This window comes from Sinohyriopsis cumingii, chromosome 14, assembly GCF_028554795.1.
Source record: "Sinohyriopsis cumingii isolate HCF-2022 chromosome 14, ASM2855479v2, whole genome shotgun sequence".
Classification (NCBI taxonomy): Eukaryota; Metazoa; Mollusca; class Bivalvia; order Unionida; family Unionidae; genus Sinohyriopsis; species Sinohyriopsis cumingii.
Window position 1 is genome coordinate 36,027,797 of NC_142974.1, and position 22,855 is coordinate 36,050,651.

The 22,855-nt window shown below is 38.2% G+C and overlaps 1 protein-coding gene across 1 annotated transcript in view; it reads left to right on the forward strand.

Annotated features, from left to right (window-relative positions):
* The first annotated feature begins 337 nt into the window (after positions 1-337).
* The window catches only part of LOC149783577 (uncharacterized), a 52,846-nt gene continuing 30,328 nt past the window's right edge, over positions 338-22,855 (forward strand). The window contains exons 1-4 of the mRNA XM_089931837.1: positions 338-460; positions 7,993-8,155; positions 12,022-12,229; positions 19,032-19,182. Of these exons, the coding sequence (XP_089787963.1) occupies positions 435-460; positions 7,993-8,155; positions 12,022-12,229; positions 19,032-19,182 (548 nt within the window). The 5' untranslated portion in view covers positions 338-434. The remainder of the gene's footprint in view (positions 461-7,992; positions 8,156-12,021; positions 12,230-19,031; positions 19,183-22,855) is intronic.

Below are 22,855 nucleotides of genomic sequence, written 5' to 3' on the forward strand. Positions count from 1 at the left end.
TATTCGATCGAACGTGTGTTTGGCTTAGTTTGAATATTTACAAAGAAAAAATACCTAAGATGCCAAGGTTCCTATAACGCTATCTTATTGCAACCACGGCTAGCGAAGATTCCTAAGACTTATCTTTGGAAATATGCGGGAATTGTTTCATTTTTTTTTTCTTTCTCTTTTTTTTTCTTTCTTCATGCTAGCATCATTGTAGTTCACAGATCAAGAAATTCATGATTTAATCAATACAGTTTATGAAGAAAAAATGTAGATGTGTTTTCTTATATATCTATTCCGGTCTGAAACCTTTTCCCGTCTTATACATGTATATTAATTAATTCAGTGCACAGTCGATTGTCACATGATGTAAAGATGGCGGCGCGCTTTAGCAGTTTTGGTGGGCGTTAAAAGCTCATTACCATTTGTATACAGTTCCTTTATCGAGAATGCCGGCTGCCACGATAACAGTTAGGTGTGTACAAATGAATAATTTCAGACGTAGAATTATGTTCCATTCCAAATGCTACCGTAAGGACATTTTATTCTTTAATTTGACAGTGGATATTCATGTCTCTAGTCCTACAACGTTAGACGTCTAATGTAGTTTTGTTTTGGTTCTGGGCCTAAGAGAGGCCTAAATTTCAGAGAGAAGTAAGAGCTCAGAGTTTTCTCCACAGTCGATAAGGACAAGTTAGACTTCACTCCAGCAGTCAAGATGGAGATGTTAGAACTCACTTTTTCCTCCAGCAGTTGAGAGGGAGAAATTTGAATTCACAGAATGACTTGGCTTATGTCAGAAAATCATTTTATTTATGTTTATAACAGGTAGACAAGGTTTTAAAAATACTGACAAACGTAGATAATCAAATGCTTTTCCGTATTTTATGGTGTTTTGTTGTCCGATAAAATCAGCTCCCAAAAAAAGATATTGACAGGTAATCAGACTTTGTGTCTTGTTGCCTATCATATTTCTAGCAGTTTAATTTACCACCCCCGACTAGAAATATATCTCTTTTTTTCTCTTTATCTGAGTTTACATCATTACGTTTATGTTATTGTTTATGTGATACTATTTTTCCTGGATATAAATTTTTGGGTAAATGTTTGACATGTAAGTTTTGTTTAGTCATTATTGTATAAACTAGTGTAGTATGGATCGAGAATTTCAATTGGCTTGATTCTTTGTCCTTACTGTATTATTTAAGCTAAAGTCAGCCACCAGAAACAACTGTCGCTTGCCCTACAGTGATCCATGGCTTACATTGAAAAAGGGGAAAGTGTAGGTGACAGTTATAAGATGAAAAATACCACTACTGCATATTGGTGTTTTGACAGAAGATGAACATTTGCTTGAACTTGTTTCCTTAAGGGATCAACCAGAGGGGCTAACATTATCAACTGTGATTACTTGAGGATTCACCCAGGAGAGCTAGTTGTTTATGCCATGATTAATTAAGGATTCACCCAGAGGTGCTAGGGCTATAGACTTTGATTACTTAAGGGGTTGCACAGACAAGACTGTGATTACTTAAGACAAGTATAGTCCTGCAGTTCACATATTTTTGTGATCTGCGCTCATACAGAAAGTCAGTGCTATAATTATATTATATGTTTTTCATTTTATATATGTATGCATGTATGTCCCACCAACTTTACATTTTTTATCCATGTTGCCCACTGTGTTGAAGATGTTGGAGCACCAGTGACTTAAGGGATCTCCCAGAAAAGCTACTAGTATGGACTAATTACTTAATGATTATCTGACACATGTGGATTAGTATGGCATCTTATTGATAGAACATAGAACATTTAACTATGGATTAGTATGGCATCTTATTGATAGAACACCGAACTCTAAACTATGGATTAGTGTGGCATCTTATTGATAGAACACCGAACTCTTAACTATGGATTAGTATGGCATCTTATTGATAGAACACTGAACTCTTAACTATGGATTAGTATGGCATCTTATTGATAGAACACCGAACTCTAAACTATGGATTAGTATGGCATCTTATTGATAGAACACAGAACTTTTAACTATGGATTAGTATGGCATCTTATTGATAGAACATGGAACTCCTAACTATGGATTAGTATGGCATCTTAGTGATAGAACACCAAACTCTAAACTATAGATTAGTATGGCATCTTATTGATAGAACAACAGACTCTAAACTATGGATTAGTGTGGCATCTTATTGATAGAACACTGAATTCTTAACTATGGATTAGTATGGCATCTTATTGATAGAACACCAAACTCTAATCTATGGATTAGTGTGGCATCTTATTGATAGAACACTGAACTCTTAACTATGGATTAGTATGGCATCTTATTGATAGAACACCGAACTCTAAACTATAGATTAGTATGGCATCTTATTGATAGAACACCAAACTCTAAACTATAGATTAGTATGGCATCTTATTGATAGAACACCAAACTCTTAACTATGGATTAGTGTGGCATCTTATTGATAGAACACAGAACTCTTAACTATGGATTAGTATGGCATCTTATTGATAGAACATGGAACTCCTAACTATGGATTAGTATGGCATCTTATTGATAGAAAACCGAACTCTTAACTATGGATTATAATGGCATCTTATTGATAGAACACCAAACTCTAAACTATGGATTAGTGTGGCATCTTATTGATAGAACACCGAAATCTTAACTATGGATTAGTATGGCATCTTATTGATAGAACACGGAACTCTTAACTATAGATTAGTATGGCATCTTATTGATAGAAAACAGAACATTTAGTTATGGATTAGTATGGCATCTTATTGATAGAACACATAACTTTTAACTATAGATTAGTATGGCATCTTATTGATAGAACACCAAACTCTAAACTATAGATTAGTATGGCATCTTATTGATAGAACACCAGACTCTAAACTATCGATTAGTGTGGCATCTTATTGATAGAACACCAGACTCTAAACTATCGATTAGTGTGGCATCTTATTGATAGAACACCGAACTCTTAACTATGGATTAGTATGGCATCTTATTGATAGAACACCGAACTCTAAACTATGGATTAGTATGGCATCTTATTGATAGAACACCGAACTCTTAACTATGGATTAGTATGGCATCTTATTGATAGAACACCGAACTCCTAACTATGGATTAGTATGGCATCTTATTGATAGAACACCGAACTCTTAACTATAGATTAGTATGGCATCTTATTGATAGAAAACAGAACATTTAATTATGGATTAGTATGGCATCTTATTGATAGAACACAGAACTTTTAACTATAGATTAGTATGGCATCTTATTGATAGAACACCAAACTCTAAACTATAGATTAGTATGGCATCTTATTGACAGAACACCAGACTCTAAACTATGGATTAGTGTGGCATCTTATTGATAGAACACCGAACTCTTAACTATGGAATAGTATGGCATCTTATTGATAGAACACCGAACTCTTAACTATGGATTAGTGTGGCATCTTATTGATAGAAGACTGAACTCTTAACTATGGATTAGTGTGGCATCTTATTGATAGAAGACTGAACTCTTAACTATGGATTAGTATGGCATCTTATTGACAGAACACCGAACTCTTAACTATGGAATAGTATGGCATCTTATTGATAGAACACTGAACTCTTAACTATGGATTAGTATGGCATCTTATTGACAGAACACCGAACTCTTAACTATGGATTAGTATGGCATCTTATTGATAGAACATCAAACTCTTAACAATGGATTAGTATGGCATCTTATTAATAGAATACCGAACTCTTAACTGTGGATTAGTATGGCATCTTATTGATAGAACACTGAACTCTTAACTATGGATTAGTATGGCATCTTATTGATAGAACACTGAACTCTTAACTATGGATTAGTATGGCATCTTATTGATAGAACACTGAACTCTTAACTATGGATTAGTATGGCATCTTATTGACAGAACACCGAACTCTTAACTATGGATTAGTATGGCATCTTATTGATAGAACATCAAACTCTTAACAATGGATTAGTATGGCATCTTATTAATAGAATACCGAACTCTTAACCGTGGATTAGTATGGCATCTTATTGATAGAACACCGAACTCTTAACTATGGATTAGTATGGCACCTTATTGATAGAACACCGAAATCTTACCTGTGGATTAGTGTGGCATCTTATTGATAGAACACCAAACTCTAAACTATGGATTAGTATGGCATCTTATTGACAGAACACCGAACTCTTAACTATGGATTAGTATGACATCTTATTGATAGAACATAGAACTCTTAACAATGGATTAGTATGGCATCTTATTGATAGAACATAGAACTCTTAACTATGGATTAGTATGGCATCTTACTGATAGACCACCAAACTCTTAACTATGGATTAGTATGGCATCTTATTGATAGAACATAGAACTCTTAACTATGGATTAGTATGGCATCTTATTGATAGAACATAGAACTCTTAACTATGGATTAGTATGGCATCTTATTGATAGACCACCAAACTCTTAACTATGGATTAGTATGGCATCTTATTGATAGAACATAGAATTCTTAACTATGGATTAGTATGGCATCTTACTGATAGAACACCGAACTCTAAACTATGGATTAGTGTGGCATCTTATTGATAGAACACCGAACTCTAAACTATGGATTACTGTGGCATCTTATTGATAGAACACCGAACTCTTAACTATGGATTAGTATGGCATCTTATTGATAGAACATAGAACTCTTAACTATGGATTAGTATGGCATCTTATTGATAGAACACTGAACTCTTAACTATGGATTAGTATGGCATCTTATTGATAGAACACTGAACTCTTAACTATGGATTAGTATGGCATCTTATTGATAGAACACTGAACTCTTAACTATGGATTAGTATGGCATCTTATTGATAGAACAGCGAACTCTTAACTATGGATTAGTATGGCATCTTATTGATAGAACATAGAACTCTTAACTATGGATTAGTATGGCATCATATTGATAGAACACCGAACTCTTAACTATGGATTAGTATGGCATCTTATTGATAGAACATAGAACTCTTAACTATGGATTAGTATGGCATCTTATTGATAGAAAACCGAACTCTTAACTGTGGATTAGTATGGCATCTTATTGATAGAACACCAAACTCTTAACTATGGATTAGTATGGCATCTTACTGATAGAACACCGAACTCTGAACTATGGATTAGTGTGGCATCTTATTAATAGAACACCAAACTCTGAACTATGGATTAGTATGACATCTTATTGATAGAACACCAAACTCTTAACTATGGATTAGTATGGCATCTTATTGATAGAACATGGAACTCTTAACTATGGATTAGTATGGCATCTTATTGATAGAAAACCGAACTCTTAACTGTGGATTAGTATGGCATCTTATTGATAGAACACCAAACTCTTAACTATGGATTAGTGTGGCATCCTATTGATAGAAAACCGAACTCTTAACTATGGATTAGTATGGCATCTTATTGATAGAACACCAAACTCTAAACTATGGATTAGTATGGCATCTTATTGATAGAACACAGAACTCTTAACTATGGAATTGAGACAATATGGGCACCCTATCAAAGGTATACGGGGGTAATTTCATGACCAAATGTTTGTTGATGTAAAGAATATACAAAATTTATAGTTTTTAATATGATCATTTTTTTGTAAATTAGATTTGGAGTTACCTGCTTGAGTGTTTAGTTTGAAAACAATGGTTTGCCAAACTTTTATCTTTGGTTTTGCTGAGTTCTCAAACAATGGATTTTTCATCCTTTGTTTATATTTATTTGTATTTGTGTATGTATGATTGTATATCTTTTGATGACTGGATAATAATTAAAACAATGAATGTGCAGTATTTTATTATTTCATTATCTATTATGTTGGTATGTTTCATTTGTATCACTAAAAACATTGAAGAAAATTTTTAATAAATCTGTTTAATTATGGTTAAAAAAAAGGAATGAAAGAAATAAAGGTTCAGTGTAAAATAAGAATGTACATTGCTTATTATTTAATTGCCTGTTATATCATTAGGTTTTGTTTGTGTTATTCAGAATATTGAGCCAGATTTAAATAAATCTGTTAAACCATCAATAGATGGTTAATGATCATTAGTAATTTCCCATATTAAAAGCCTAAATATCTTAAGAATTGGAAATTTATGGCAATATTACACTACTTTCATCAGTGACTAATGTTGAACACATGACTTATAATGGTCACATGATATGATGAGGCTGGTTTAGATGGGTGGTAATTCAAGCCCTTTATCCCTGATTAATGTTGCCTCCACTCTTGTATTTCTATTGCTTCCTTCACCTTCCTTTTCCATATGTTGTCCTCGGATGTGATGACCCTGGTCTGATTGGGGATGAAGGAATTGTTCTATATTGCTACAGTGTTCATGTATGAATGATGACTCCCTACTGATGTTTACCTTGATCATTGTTTCTTACACTCCATCTGTTTCCCAATGTAATCATTCTCACAATCATTAATTAGTCCTTTTTCAGAATCCCCATGTCATTTAGTTAGTCTTGTACATAATCCCTTTCTTGGTCATTAAATTAGTCCTGTACACAATCCCTGAGTCATTTAATTAGTCCTGTACACAATCTTTGAATCATTTAATTAGTCTTGGACACAGTCCCTTTCTAAATCATTTAATTAGTTCTGTTTGTAATCGCTATGTTAATTAATTAGTTTTGTACATAATCCCTTTCTAGGTCTTTAAATTAGTCCTGTAAAAATCCCTAAGTCTTTTAATTAGTCCTATACATTTCTTAGTTCATAATCTATTTCATTATAAGCTCCTTTACATAATCCCTTTCTAGGTCATTTAAATAGACCTGTAAATAATGCATAAGTCATTTAATTAGTCTTGTTGGTACATAATCCCTTTCTAAGTCATATAATAAGCCCTTTACATAATCCCTAAGTCATTTAATTATCCATATACATAATCCATATAATCCATTTCTAAGTCATTTAATTAGTTCCACACATAATCCCTAAGGCACTGAATTTGTTCTGTAAATAAAAAACTTGTCATTTAATAAGTTCTGTAAATAATTTTTAAGTCATTTAAATAGTCCTATACACATTCCATAAATCATTCAGTTAGTCCTTTACACAATCCCAATGTCATTTAATTTGTCCTATACACAATCCCTGTCATTTAATTAGTCCTGTACACAATCCCTATGTCATTTAATTAGTCTTGTACATAATCCCTATATCATTTAATTAGTCCTTTACACAATCCCTATGTCATTTAATTGGTCCTGTACATAATCCTTAAGTCCTTTATTTAGTCCTGTTAACAATGCCTAAGTCATTTGTGTAACAGCACTGGTCTCAGAAAATTAGCCATCTCATTAAGTAACTGTATAGTTTGCTCCCTTGAATGTTCTAGTTATTGACTTTGAAAGTCCTGGTAGTTAGTATCCTCAGCTTTGTAGAAATTACCAAATTACTGCATGTTCTTAAAGCTGACTTATAAAGAGCAATAGTATTAAAGAGATACTACAGTAAAACCTGTCTTGAGAGACCAGTGCTATGAGAGACTGCCTGTCTTGAGAGACTAGGTTCTCCATGTACAGATTTAGAGATTATATAGTGTTATAACCTGTTATGAGAGACCACCTGTCATGAGAGACCATTATGTTTTGGCAGAAGGGGTGGTCTTTCAAGACAGGTTCCACTGTATTTCAAATGTGAAATATTTTTTTCTCCAAAAGAATGTAGTATAGTATTTGACAAAGATTTTTCTTCTTTTGCTTTCTTTCTTTAGGTTATGACATAATGACCATGTAGAGAAAAAATCACCAATGTAAGTCGCATTTTGGTAATCTGAAGAGTAATATAACTTTTGGATTTAAGGTAGCTTTCAACTTGTATGTGTATACTGGGATATTAAAAATAATACTTGTATTAATACATTTTATGATCAACTTTCAGAGAGCTGAAGAACAAGGATACTGGAATTGATTTGAGCATTCCAACATATCAAGAAGTACGTGGAAGACTAGGATCGGTTTTTGAATACAATGTGGTGGTGGTTTCCCGACTCTCCTACTTCAAATCACCCAAGCACAAGGAAACTGACAATGTGCAATTCACGGTACATGTACAGTTTGTTTAACCACAATCCCAAACCATTTGATGTACAATTCACGGTACAAATTGCTTAACTACAAAATACCAAAGCACTTGAACAGATTTACAATTCACTGTAAAAAAAATTTAACTGTAAAATCCCAAACCACTTGATCTTTCATGATTGCAGTCATGTGTGTCTGGGAGGGATAGAGTTCTGTATAGACTGGCTTTGATTGCAGTAATGTGGGTCTGGAAGGGATAGAGTTGCATATAGACTGGCTGTGATTGCAGTCCTGTGTGTCTGGGAAGGACAGAGTTGCATATAGACTGGCTGTGATTGCAGTCCTGTGTGTCTGGGAGGGACAGAGTTGCATATAGACTGGCTGTGATTGCAGTCCTGTGTGTCTGGGAAGGACAAAGTTGCATATAGACTGGCTGTGATTGCAGTCCTGTGTGTCTGGAAGGGACAGAGTTCTATATAGACTGGCTGTGATTGCAGTCCTGTGTGTCTGGAAGGGACAGAGTTCTATATAGACTGGCTGTGATTGCAGTCCTGTGTGTCTGGGAGGGATAGAGTTTTGTATAGACTGGCTCTGATTGCAGTCCTTTATGCCTGGGGGACAGTGTTCTGTATAGACTGGCTCTGATTGCAGTCCTGTGTGTCTGGGAGGGATGGAGTTCTGTATAGACTGGCTCTGATTGCAGTCCTGTGTGTCTGGGAGGGACATAGTTACATATAGACCTAGCTCTGATTGCAGTCCTGTGTGTCTAGGAGGGACATAGTTACATATAGACTGGCTGTGATTGCAGTCCTGTGTGTCTGGGAGTGACAGAATCATATATAGACTGGTTCTGATTTCAGTCCTTTGTGTCTGGAGGGACATAGTTCTGTATAGACTGGATCTGATTGCAGTAAAGTGTGTCAGGGAGGGACAGAGTTATGTATATACTGGCACTTGATTGTAGTCATGTGTGTCTGGAAGGGACAGAGTTGTGTTTAGACTGACTCTGATTGCTGTCCTGTGCATCTGGGAGGGACAGAGTTCTGTATAGACTGGCTGTGACTGCAGTCCTGTGTTTCTGGGAGGAACATAGCTCTGTATAGACTGGCTCTGATTGCAGTCATGTGTGTCTGGGAGGGACAGAGTTGTGTATAGACTGACTGATTGCTGTCCTGTGCATCTGGGAGGGATAGAGTTCTGTATAGACTAGCTGTGACTGCAGTCCTGTATTTCTGGGAGGAACATAGCTCTGTATAGACTGGCTCTGATTGCAGTCATGTGTGTCTGGGAGTGACAGAGTTGTGTATAGACTGGCTCTGATTGCAGTCCTGTGTGTCTGGGAGGGACAGAGTTGTGTATAGATTGGCTTTGATTGCAGTCCTGTATGTCTGGGAGGGACAGAGTTATGTATAGATTGGCTTTGATTGCAGTCCTGTATGTCTGGGAGGGAGAGAGTTGTGTATAGACTGGCTCTGATTACAGTCATGTGTGTTTGGGAGGGACAAGAGTTCTGTATAGACTGGCTCTGATTGCAGTAAAGTGTGTCTGGGAGAGACAGTTCTGCATAGATTGGCTCTGATTGCAGTCCTGTATGTCTGGGAGGGACAGAGTTTTGTATACTCTGGCTCTGATTGCAGTCATGTGTCTTTGGGAGGGACAGAGTTCTGTATAGATTGGCTCTGATTGCAGTCCTGTATGTCTGGGAGGGAGAGAGCTGTGTATAGACTGGCTGTGATTGCAGTCATGTGTGTCTGGGAGAGATAGTTCTGTATAGTCTGGCTCTGATTGCAGTAAAGTGTGTCAGGGAGAGACAGTTCTGTATAGACTGGCACTGATTGCAGTAAAGTGTGTCTGGGAGGGAAATAGTTCTGTATAACCTGGGTCTGATTGCAGTAAAGTGTGTCAGGAAGGGACAGAGTTCTGTATAGACTGGCTCTGATTGCAGTAAAGTGTGTCAGGGAGAGACAGTTCTGTATAGACTAGCTGTGATTGCAGTCATGTGTATTTGGGAGGGAAACAGTTCTGTATAACCTGGATCTGATTGCAGTAAAGTGTGTCAGGGTGGGACAGAGTTATGTATAGACTGGCTCTGATTGCAGTATAGTGTGTCTGAAAGGGAGAGAGTTGTGTATAGACGGGCTCTGATTGCATTAAAATGTCTGGGAGGGAAATAGTTCTGTATAACCTGGATCTGATTGCAGTAAAGTGTGTCAGGGAGGGAAAGAGTTCTGTATAGACTGGCTCTGATTGCAGTTAAGTGTGTCAGGGAGGGACAGAGTTCTGTATAACCTGGATCTGATTGCAGTAAAGTGTGTCAGGGAGTGACTGTTCTGTATAGACTGGCTCTGATTGGAGTAAAGTGTGTCAGAGAGGGACATAGTTCTGTACTGACTGGCTCTGATTGCAGTAAAGTGTGTCAGGGAGGGACAGAGTTCTGTATAGACTGGATCTGATTGCAGTCACCATAGGCCTTCGTATAGATTATGTCATATACAGAACTAAGATACATGCTTTTATAAAATTTGCTTTCAATTTTATTTTATTGATTGTTTTAAAAGGAGAGGATTGCTAATGCATTTCCTTTTGTTTATATCACATGATGATAAGACCAAGAGATAATAGTAATACATTTTCTCCAATATATATCACATGGCCATAAGACTATGTGATCATAGTAATACATTTTGTCCAATTAATAGTACTTGGTCATAAGACCAAGAGATCATAATACATTGTGTCCAGTTTATAGCACCTGGCTGTAAGACCAAACGATAATAGTAATACATTTTGTCCAATTAATAGCACCTGGCCATACGACCAAGTGATAATAGTAATACATTGTGTCCAATTTATAGCACCTGACCATATGACCAAGAGATCATAATACATTGTGTCCAATTTATAGCACCTGGCCATAAGACCAAGTGGTCATTAGTAATACATTTTGTCCAATTAATAGCACCTGGCCATAAGACCAAGTGATAATAGTAATACATTGTGTCCAATTTATAGCGCCTAGCTATAAGACCAAGTGATCAAACTCAGAGTATTGATTGATTATGCAACATGGATAGAAGATTAAATGTGGGGTAATTTTCTTAGTACAATAATTTTCATAGTGGGATCATTTTCTATGATTTGTATGGGTTTTAATAATGGTAAAACATGCCAAGCTCTATTTGCCATCCCACCTTTGTCTGCATGGGTTTGATTTTCAGGCTTGGCCAGTGTGGGTATGTGAGATAGCATGCCAGAAACTTTCCATGTGTAAGTGGTTCTGACATGAGTTTTCCTGGGTTCTTCTACCAGTTACACTGGGGCCCCGATGGCCGAGTGGTCTAAAGCGCTCTCCATTACGGATCACTGCCATCTCACCTCCGTCTGCGCCGGTTCGAGTCTCGTATTTAGCCAATGTGGGTATGTGAGAAAGCTTGCCAGTAGCTTCTCGTGGGTCGGTGGTTCTTTCTGGGGTTTTCCCGGGTTCTTCCTCCACCATTAATACTGGCCGCCATGTATAGCCTATCGTGTGCTGAAAAATGGCGTTAAACCCCACAACAACAACAACAACCAGTTACACTGGCTGACATGTATAGTCTGTATTGCACTGAGAAATTGCATTAAGCCCAAAACAACAACAACATTTATGACAATAAGAATAATAAAAACAACAATAATACTAATAATACTTAATATTAATGTTATTGTTATTATTATGATTATTATTATTATTATCACAGACTGTGACTTCATTAGTCAACAAAACCCCAACCAAATCAGTCCTTGTAGTCATCACAACTAGATTGTTGATATGCATGGCATTTTTCTTGTCTTGTGTTTGGTATGACAATACTATACGTCTCCATTTTCTTTCTTTACCCAACTGTAGATACAAAAGAAGTTTTCTGAATTTGAGGACCTGCATTCCAAAATGACAGCAAAGTTCAGTGGCACCATGTTCCCCCCACTGCCCAAAAAGGCCCTGATGGTTAATGATGCCACAGCCAAGGAGAGAAGAGGAGGACTGGAGAACTTTCTTAAATTCCTGTCCAGGACTCCTAAACTGTCTACCAGTTCACTGCTGTTGGAGTTTCTAGGTTGGTTTTCTCTCCAATACTCCTTAGTTACATCCTGCCACACCCCACCAGACATGTACAGTATTTTGGTGTCTGATCTTTTAATAAAAAGATGAAATGGTAAATACCCTGTTTCCATAGGAACCTTGAGCTTGGTCCCCAAATTAATCACTCGAATATTGTGAATGAAAGTGAAAACTTCGAAGAATATTTGCTTCATTATTGTATAGATTGAATATTGAGAGAATGGGGAGGAATAATGTTTGGTGACAATATTCTAAAAACAACTTTTCAATATTGGAGCACAGATTTTGGTAGAAATAAAAAAAACTAGCAAAATCTGTCCATTGCCTGTTAGCTTTTGGCTACCATGTCAGCACCCTCATTCCCCTTCACATGATATTTGTGCAACTTGTGTCAGTTCCTTTACATACCATTCATGGCTAATAACCAGTATGTCCACTTAGTACTCTGTCAACCTAGAGTTGCTAGTACAGTAGTCCCCTCTTGAACGGCCCCCTGACCAGTGGCCACCGGCTTCTTATGGTCAGATTCTCTTGGCACCAATGAGTTTGTATTCAGAAAGTACCCCTCAAGAACAGCCACCCCTCTAGCATGACCAGTGGCCAGCATATTAGTACAAAAATGTCATATGTTCCCCTCACAAGCGGCCACCTTTTTTTCTCAAATGTATCCAGAAACAATATTTCATATTGTGACATTAGGTAAGTAATCAGATTATCTCTATCAATGATACATGTCTCCCAATGTTAAGATTCCATTACTGAAAGATGTGTTGACTAATCTACATGTAATACTAAGATTAATATTATATCATTGTCTATAAAATCTGACGTTTACAGGAAATGGGCTCAACAATGTTATGATAGAGTTTTGGGTTTCACATATCTGTTGAGTTCTTCTCTTTGATGATTACAATTGGGCCTAATTGTCAAGGTCATAACACTGTCAGCATATGCTAAAAATAGATTTTGTGCATTAACACAAACAGAGAAAATTTAACCTTGAACAAAACAGGTTACTATACAAAGACTGAAAAATCATGTGGCAACAAATTTTCGCTTTCTTTACAAAGAAGGCATTTTGTCCACTTTACAAAAGTTTTGGCTGCATAATTAAATTGCATACAGTTAGCAGCATCTGAATAAATCATTACCAAACATTAACATGTCTTCTTGTAAACAGAGATATATTATTTTAGAAGAAAGTCAGTTATTCTACTTGATGACATCGGGTGAGGTGGGGAAGGGTACCTGCCAAACAATATTATGTAGAAAAGACTCTTGTAAGACAATTTTATATTGAAAAGACTAAAATAATCAATGTCGTAACCGATAAGGAAATTATTCAGCAGCAGTGGGAAAGTGGAGCAAATGGAAAGAGAATTATGTATGTGCCAAGATTTAAATGACGGTTTTGAATGGTTTTGCAATGTGCATGACAACAGAACCCACTCATATGTCATGCTTACATTAAGAATAAGAACTATTAATGTATATTCAGTTGAAATAAATCTATTATTATAACCAGAAGAACCTTTTAATAATTAATGTTACTTTTAAACGAAGATAATAAAATGAAGATCTTAATTGCTTTGAAGTATGTAGCCTTCTTACCATGTACATTACAAATACTTCTCACAAAAAGTTTAGTCCCACTCTGGAAAGACCACCCATCTTATAAGGCCATTTTCATAAGGCAGAAGGGGTGGCCATATAAGAGGAGGACCACTGTACCTATATTTACTTCATCAAGCTAGAGTTGCCTTCCCTTTATGCATTGTTGTCTGTGGTATACATATAGACCTTCACCTCTCCAAATTATTGGAAAATGTGCCTGTTCTAAGATCCTCAACCTCCTGTCTTCATCTTTATAGGTCCTCAACTTCCTGTCATGATCCCTATCACTTCATAATAGACTTCTTCCTCATTTGTATTGTATTCACTATCATGTTTAATCCATATACAGTGTCTCAGACATGAAACAAAAAGTCAGGTCAGCTGTAATTTTAGCTGTGTTTTCAGACCTATCTTTGCTTCTAATGACTAATATGTGAAGAATATAGCCCTTGTTTTAATTAGTTTTTTTTCCTCCAGTCAGTTGATTTCATGTCTGATATTAATTTTCAGCTACTAAGATTGACCCCTTCTGTAGCTAAAGAAGATGTTTCGCTCAGGGCCATGTTTTTTCTGCCTACTTCTTCTTTGTACTTTTCAACAGACCAGATGCAGCTTTCTTTCTGTAAAACAGATCTCTCGAAAGGTTGGTGGTCATTGTGGTGTAAAGGAGGAATTCAAACGGTCGTGGTCACTGGTGGCATATAGGAATTCAAAGGGTGGTGTTTATTGTGGTGTATAGGAATTCAAAGGGTGCTAGTCATTGTGGTGTATATGAATTCAAAGGGTGCTGGTCATTGTGGTGTATAGGAATTCAAAGGGTGGTGATCATTGTGGTGTATAGGAATTCAAAGGGTGGTGGTCATTGTGGTGTATAGGAATTCAACGGGTGCTGGTCATTGTGGTGTATAGGAATTCAAAGGGTGGTTGTCATTGTGATGTATAGGAATTCAAAGGGTGGTGGTCATTGTGGTGTATATGAATTCAAAAGGTGGTGGTCATTATGGTGTATAGGAATTAAAAGGGTGGTGGTCATTGTGGTGTATAGGAATTCAAAAGGTGGTGTTTATTGTGGTGTATAGGAATTCAAAGGATGGTGGTTATTGTGATGTATAGGAATTCAAAGGGTGGTGGTCATTGTGGTGTATAGGAATTCAAAGGATGGTGGTCATTGTGGTGTATAGGAATTCAGAGGGTGGTGGTCACTGTGGTGTATAGGAATTCAAAGCTGTTGACCGACTTCAGATGGCTTAAGAGGATTGGGATTAAATGATTAATTGACTTGAAACGATTAATTGACTTGAAACAATTAATTGATTCATACTTTTTCCATAATGATTTAAAAAAATGAAGATTAAGTATAAAATGCTACTTACAGGTTCTTTAGTCTTCAGCAGTCATGAATAATTATTAGTTGTTTACATTTTGATTCTGTTGTTGTTGTGGGATTTAATGCGATATTTCAGCACATGATAGGCTATGCATGGCGGCCGGTATTAATGGTGGAGGAAGAACCCGGGAAGAACCACCAACCCACGAGAAGCTACTGGTAAGCTTTCTCACATATCCACATTGGCCAAATTCTAGACTTGAACCCTCGCAGACAGAGGTGAGATTGCAGTGATCCGTAACTTAGAGCGCTTTAGACCACTCGGCCACTCGTGGCCCCTTTTGATTCTGTAAACTGAGAATTCATTTGAGACAGCCATGCAGGAAATGTGTACTCATTTCTCTCAGTAAATATGAAAAAGCTATTGACAACACCTGCATGTCTTCTACAAATAAAAAGCACAAGGTGGCTATCTTGTTTGGTTCAATATATGCCCCCATGTCTCACTGCCACCTTGCTGATTAGTGTATCCTTTCAGTATGCTCAGCCACTGAAAGTATATATCAGGGTAAAGAATACATTACAGATTTGTTTTCCATGTACTTTACTGATAATTAAAAAAAAAAAGCTTACACATTTCTTAGTTGCTTTGCATTTTGTTTACAAATTTTATGGTTACATATCCAGTGTTTCACTCAGAGAAATATGTGACATTTAATTTTAATTGGTGGTTATTTTGTTTGTTATCATCCAGAGTAAAATAATAATCACTGACAGACATAACTGGCATATTCAGTGTATGACGTACTGGAATTATTGGCATCCAGACTATTTCTTTTTAGATATAAAGCAGCAAACAGATGAACTTCACACAAAAGTGTCTATTAAATGATTTGTAAAATAAAGAAATCTTACATGGAGAACAAGTTTACAGTGTCTCTTGTACACTGATATATATATAATCAGTAACTGCACATACCAAAAGTACTTTTAGCACAGAATTAGCGAGCGAGCAGATTCCAAGCTGCATGAGGTATAGTCCCATTGTTAATTTGTAGAAGTGGAGTGGTTGTTCTCAACAATTTCCTATTTCACTGGCAGAAGTGAGTGTATGAGGCCATGGCAGTTGTTTTGCATCTGAAAGAAGTACAGCTTGAAGGATTTTGGTTGTTAGTCCTCTCCACTCCACAGTTGACTTGTTCTAGATAAGATTTTCTTTGCAGGAGGAAATTGCAACAAAAAAATGTTTGTTTTGAAAACAGCAATGACTTTCAAATGCAAGTGATGATATGAAATTGGTAATAATATGCTTTAAAAACGTTTTTCCAGAGCAAACAGAGTGGCGAGCAAGACGAATCCTAAACTACATCCAATGGAGCAACATGAAAGGTTGAATATAAATCACTGTCAGTCTTCTATATATTCTCAAGGATGATAATGGCATACTTTGCCAATGCTAAAATCATCTGGGGGAATAAAAATTTTCTTGATGAGCAGATGATATTTTTGTCTGTCTTTCTGTTTGCTTTCCAGAAACAGAACATAAAAATTGGCACCAAAGCTCACTGACAGACCATCTTAAGATGAAAAGACTATTAAATTCGATATGTGTATTGATGATGAATCATATCGTTGGGTGTATCATGAATTGTCACAAATTATGGCAGGTGTGTTTCATTTCACCCCTAGTCATTATGGTGTAGAAATTGCTGTTTGAATAGTCATTTTATCATTTACATACAAATTTTCCATTTTAGTGTGCCTTGCAATTACTCAAACTTTGAGATGTCCCCCTGCAAGATAATCACACTATGAGATGTCCCCTTGCAAGGTATCCAGACTTTGAGATGGCGCCTTGCAATGTACTGACACTTTGAGATGTCTCCTTGCAAGGTATCCAAACTTTGAGATGGCCCCTTGCAAGATACTGACACTTTGAGATGTCTACTTGCAAGGTATACAAATTTTGAGATGGCCTCTTGCAATATACTGATACTTTGAGATGTCTGCTTGCAAGGTGTCCAAACTTTGAGATGGCCCCTTTCAAGATAGCGACACTTTGAGATGTTTGCTTGCAAGGTATCCAAACTTTGAGATGGCCCCTTGCAAGATACTGACACTTTGAGATGTCTGCTTGCAAGGTATCCAAACTTTGAGATGGCCCCTTGCAAGATGCTGACACTTTGAGATGTCCCCTTGCAAGTTATCCAGACTTTGAGATGTCCCCTTGCAAGATACTGACACTTTGAGATGTCTACTTGCAAGGTATCCAGACTTTGAGATGTCCCCTTGCAAGATACTGACACTTTAAGATGTCTACTTGCAAGGTATCCAGACTTTGAGATGGCGCCTTGCAAGATACTGATACTTTGAGATGTATACTTGCAAGGTATCCAGACTTTGACATAGCTGCTTGCAAGTTACTCAAAGTTTGACATGGCCCCTTGCATTATATAGTGTAACTAGCTACCATACTATGTATGTTTGTATTAGTTTTCACAAAAGTTGGTGACCCAGCAAGCTGTCGAGGACAAACTATGTAGAGCTGTATTGGAAAAATTGGAATTGTGTTTCCAGGAAAGAAAAACGGCACAATGCAGTTTTTGTTATTGTTGTCATTCGTACTTTATGGCCTTTCTGTACATTAACATCTTTGGAGAAAAACAAGGTTTTCTCCATTGTTTAAATGTTCATGGAATTTAATGTTGTGGCTTTGTTTCTTTTCCTGCAGACTAAGAAAAGTTCACTATAGAAGGTCTAGCTTGCATCAAACTTCCCAACATTTAGTGTATGAAGGACCAAATTTTTGATAAACCATGATTAACACACAGATATATATATATATATATATATATATATATATATATATATATATATATATACACACACACTTAAAATAACCTAGCTTTCAAAACCATAGCCAATGAATTTGTACGTCATAGAGATCAAAGAATTTAGGCAGAATTGCGAAAGCGGGTCCAGGTTTAGATGGTATTTATTGATATGGATATACACTTCAATAGATCCAATTTTTCACTGGATGTAATTAATTATGCAGATTTATAGGGAATAAATGGATTTTTTTTAAAGCAATTAACTCTCTCAACTCTTTTAAGCATTTAAAAAATATTTTAAGTGTCAGTTTTTCTTTATCATAGAAGGACTATATTTCTTAGGAAATGAGCAAGATGGAAGACAAAATTAGTCTGTGTACAAGACAGATGGGTTCTACTTATTTATGGCATATATTCATGGCTTCTGATTCTATCTGTATACAAGACATATGGGTGCTAATTGTTTACTGAGTATATTAAAAATTCATGGCTTCTGATTCTCTCCATTTTGACGAAGATAAATACTTCATTTTGACATCACAACAATATTTGCATACAGATCAAATACCAGCTATGAAGATGCTAATGGTTATTTTAGAAACGGTAAGAATCTAAAGCTGGCAGAAGATAGCTAAAATCTTGCATAGTCTCTGATGTATGCTGTCAGTAAATTTACTCTTTTTTTTATAGCTGTCAATATATTTATCTGATCATTGCTGTCAGTACATTTACTCTCATTTATGTTGTCAATGCATTTACTTTGATCAATGCTCTCAGTACATTTTCTCTGATTTACGCTGTCAGTACATTTGCTCTGATTTTGCTGTCAATACATTTTAATTTATGCTGTCAATACATTTACTCTGATTTCTGATGCCAATATATTTAACTTGATGTATGCTGTCATTATATTTACTCTGATGATTGCTGTCAAAACAGTGTTCTGTCTTGGATTAAATACACAAAGCATTTCAAAATATTTTTAGTTTACATTATACTAATTTGTTTTGTTTTTTATATAGGTGTGAATGCAGTGAAGGCAGGAAAATTTCGTCGACTGGAGGTAAAGGAGGGAATGGATGAAGAAGAAGATGAAGAGGAGGAATCAATAAGAAAAAATGAGGAGTGTGAAGAGGAAAATGTCAAAGAACCTTACGCTAGGTCAGAAATAAAGTGAGTCTGAATTATGTGGACTGACTCTTAATATTTTCTTGTAATATGTTCAATCAAATGTAGCAGACCATTGCATCAAGGTCAATGGTCATTGTCACATGACCCTACGGAATTATAAATAACACCAGAGAAGGATAGACAATTAAAAGATTACATAGCTCCAAACCCCCATTAACCAAGGATGACGAGCTAGATGTATAAAGTATAAAAAATAATAAGATGAAAGATATATCAGTTTAATTAACTATATCATGGTATTCAACAATTAAAGGACAATTTTTTAATGCAGTTGCTTTCAATCAATACAAGACTTATTCAAATTGCGAGATATTTTATGACGCTAAATGAAAGGTAAGAGTGTTTTCTTTTTGTGTCCCTTCCATGTTACTAATCCGTAACTTCCGCCTAGTATCCCTTTCGGTACTTATGGTACCCTTGCTTCCATCTCTGGTCCTGAGCATATGCACTGCTGCTTATTCTGCTGGCCCTGCACCTATCCACTGCTGCCTATTCTCCTGGCCCTGCTCATTTGCACAACTGCCTATTCTCCAGGCCCTGCTCCTTTGCACTATTGCTTGTTCTCCTGGCCCTGTGCCTTCCCACAACTGCCTATTCTCCTAGGCCTGCTTTTTGCACAACCACCAATTCTCCTGGCCCTGCTTCTTCGCACAACTGCCTGTTCTTCTGGCCTTGCTCCTTTGCCCAACTGCTTATTCTCCAGGCCCTGCTCCTTTGCACAACCACCAATTCTCCTGGCCCTGCTCCTTTTATTCTCCTGGCCTTGCTCCTTTGCACAACTGCTTATTCTCCAGGCCCTGCTCCTTTGCACAACTGCCTATTCTCCTGCACCTATCCACTACTGCCTATTCTCCTGGCCTTGCTCCTTTGCACAACTGCTTATTCTCCTGGCCCTGCTGCTTTGCACAACTGCCTATTCTCCTAGCCCTGCTCCTTTGCACTATTGCTTATTCTCCTGGCCCTGCACCTTCCCACTACTGCCTATTCTCCTAGCCATGCTTCTTTGCACAGCTGCCTATTCTCCTGGCCTTGCTCCTTTGCACAACTGCTTATACTCCTGGCCCTGCTCCTTTGCACAACTGCTTATTCTCCTGGCCCAGCTCCTTTGCACAACTGCCTATTCTCCTGGCCCTGCTCCTTTGAACAACCACCTATTCTCCTGGCCCAGCTCCTTAGCACAACTGCCTATTCTCCTGGCCCTACTGCTTTGCACAACTGTCTATTATCCTGGTCTTGCTCCTTTGCACAACTGCCTATTCTCCTGGCCCAGCTCCTTTGCACAACTGCCTATTCTCCTGGCCCTGCTCCTTTGCACAACTGCCTATTATCCTGGTCTTGCTCCTTTGCACAACTGCCTATTCTCATGGCCCAGCTCCTTTGCACAACTGCCTATTCTCCTGGCCCTGCTCCTTTGCACAGCTGCCTGTTATCCTGGTCTTGCTCCTTTGCACAACTGCCTATTCTCATGGCCCAGCTCCTTTGCACAACTGCCTATTCTCCTGGCCCTGCTCCTTTGCACAGCTGCCTGTTATCCTGGTCTTGCTCCTTTGCACAACTGCCTATTCTCCTGGCCCTGCTCCTTCGCACAACTGCTTATTCTCCTGGCCTTGCTCCTTTGCACAGCTGCCTATTCTCCTGCACCTATCCACTACTGCCTATTCTCCTGGTTTTGCTCCTTTGCACAAACTGCCTATTCTCCTGGCCTTGCTCCTTGTACAACCATTCGGTACTTACGGTACCCTTGCTGCCATCTCTGGTCCTGAGCATATGCACTACTGCTTATTCTCCTGACCCTCCACCTATCCACTACTGCCTATTCTCCTGGCCCTGCTCCATTGCACAACTGCCTATTTTCCTGGCCCTGCTCCTTTGCACAACTGCCTATTCTTCAGGCCATGCTCCTTTGCACTATTGCTTATTCTCCTGGCCCTGCTCCTTCCCACTACTGCCTATTCTCCTGGCCTTGCTCCTTTGCACAACTGCTTATTCTCCTGGCCCTGCTCCTTTGCACAACTGCTTATTCTCCTGGCCCTGCACCTTCCCACAACTGCCTATTCTCCTAGCCCTGCTTCTTTGCTCAACTGCCTATTCTCCTGGCCCTGCTCCTTTGCACAACTGCCTATTCTTCTAGCCCTGCTCCTTTGCACAACTGCCTATTCTCCAGGCCCTGCTTCTTTGCACAACTGCTTATTCTCCTGGCCCTGCACCTTCCCACTACTGCCTATTCTCCTAGCCATGATTCTTTGCACAGCTACCTATTCTCCTGGCCTTGCTCCTTTGCACAACTGCTTATTCTCCTGGCCCAGCTCCTTTGCACAACTGCCTATTCTCATGGCCCAGCTCCTTTGCACAACTGCCTATTCTTGTGGCCCAGCTCCTTTACACAACTGCCTATTCTCCTGGCCCTGCTCCTTTGCACAACTGCCTATTATCCTGGCCCTGCTCCTTCGCACAACTGCTTATTCTCCTGGCCTTGCTCCATTGCACAGCTGCCTATTCTCCTGCACCTCTCCACTACTGCCTATTCTCCTGGCTTTGCTCCTTTGCCCAAACTGCCTATTCTCCTGGCCCTGCTCCTATGCACAACTGTCTATTCTCCTGTGCCTTCCCACTACTGCCTATTCTCATGGCCTTGCTCCTTTGCACAACTGTCTGTTTTCAATATGCCAGTGACCTCTCTGTCGGCTTAGGCTTAGAAACTGGAAAACGTGACATGATAACATATTATTACTACCACTCTAGACAGTTTTCAAAGAGACCACCCGTATCCAATCAGATAGTCAAATTTTGGCCAGGTTTCTCACTCAGCCAGATATTATTATATTACATTCATTTTGGAATTATCTGTACTGTTTGATTTGTCTAAAGAAACATCACGTACTCCAAGAGTGAATAGGGAACTCATAAAAAAGGAGCAGGAAAAGGAGTTCTAGGAACTTTGGACAAGATTTAGAACAAATACTTCTGAGGAAGCTTTGCAGGTGGGATAGGATGCCACCCAAAGATTAGAGATACGAGTAGACAAGGAGAGCCTGGGAGAATAAGCATTTGTTGAAAGGAGCAGGAGAATAGCCAGTTGCGCAAAGGAGCAGGGCCAGGAGAATAAGCAGTTGTGCGAAGGATCAGGGCCTGGAGAATAAGCAGTTGTGCAAAGGAGCAGAGCCAGGATAATAAGCAGTTGTGCAAAGGAGCAAAGGCCAGGAGAATAGGCAGTTGTGCAAAGGAACAGGGCCAGGAGAATAAGCAGTTATGCAAAGGAGCAAGGCCAGGAGAATAGGCAGTTGTGTGAAGGAGCAGGAGAATAGACAGTTGTGTAAAGGAACAGGGCCAGGAGAATAGGCAGTTGTACAAGGAACAAGGCCAGCAGAATAGCCAGTAGTGCAAAGAAGCAAGGCCAGGATAATAGGCAGTTGTGCAGAGGAGCAGGGCGAGGAGAATAGGAAGTTGTGCAAAGCAGCAGTAGTGGATAGGTGCAGGAGAATAGGCAGCTGTGCAAAGGAGCAGGGCCAGGAGAATAAGCAGTTATGCAAAGGAGCAAGGCCAGGAGAATAGGCAGTTGTGTGAAGGAGCAGGAGAATAGACAGTTGTGTAAAGGAACAGGGCCAGGAGAATAGGCAGTTGTACAAGGAACAAGGCCAGCAGAATAGCCAGTAGT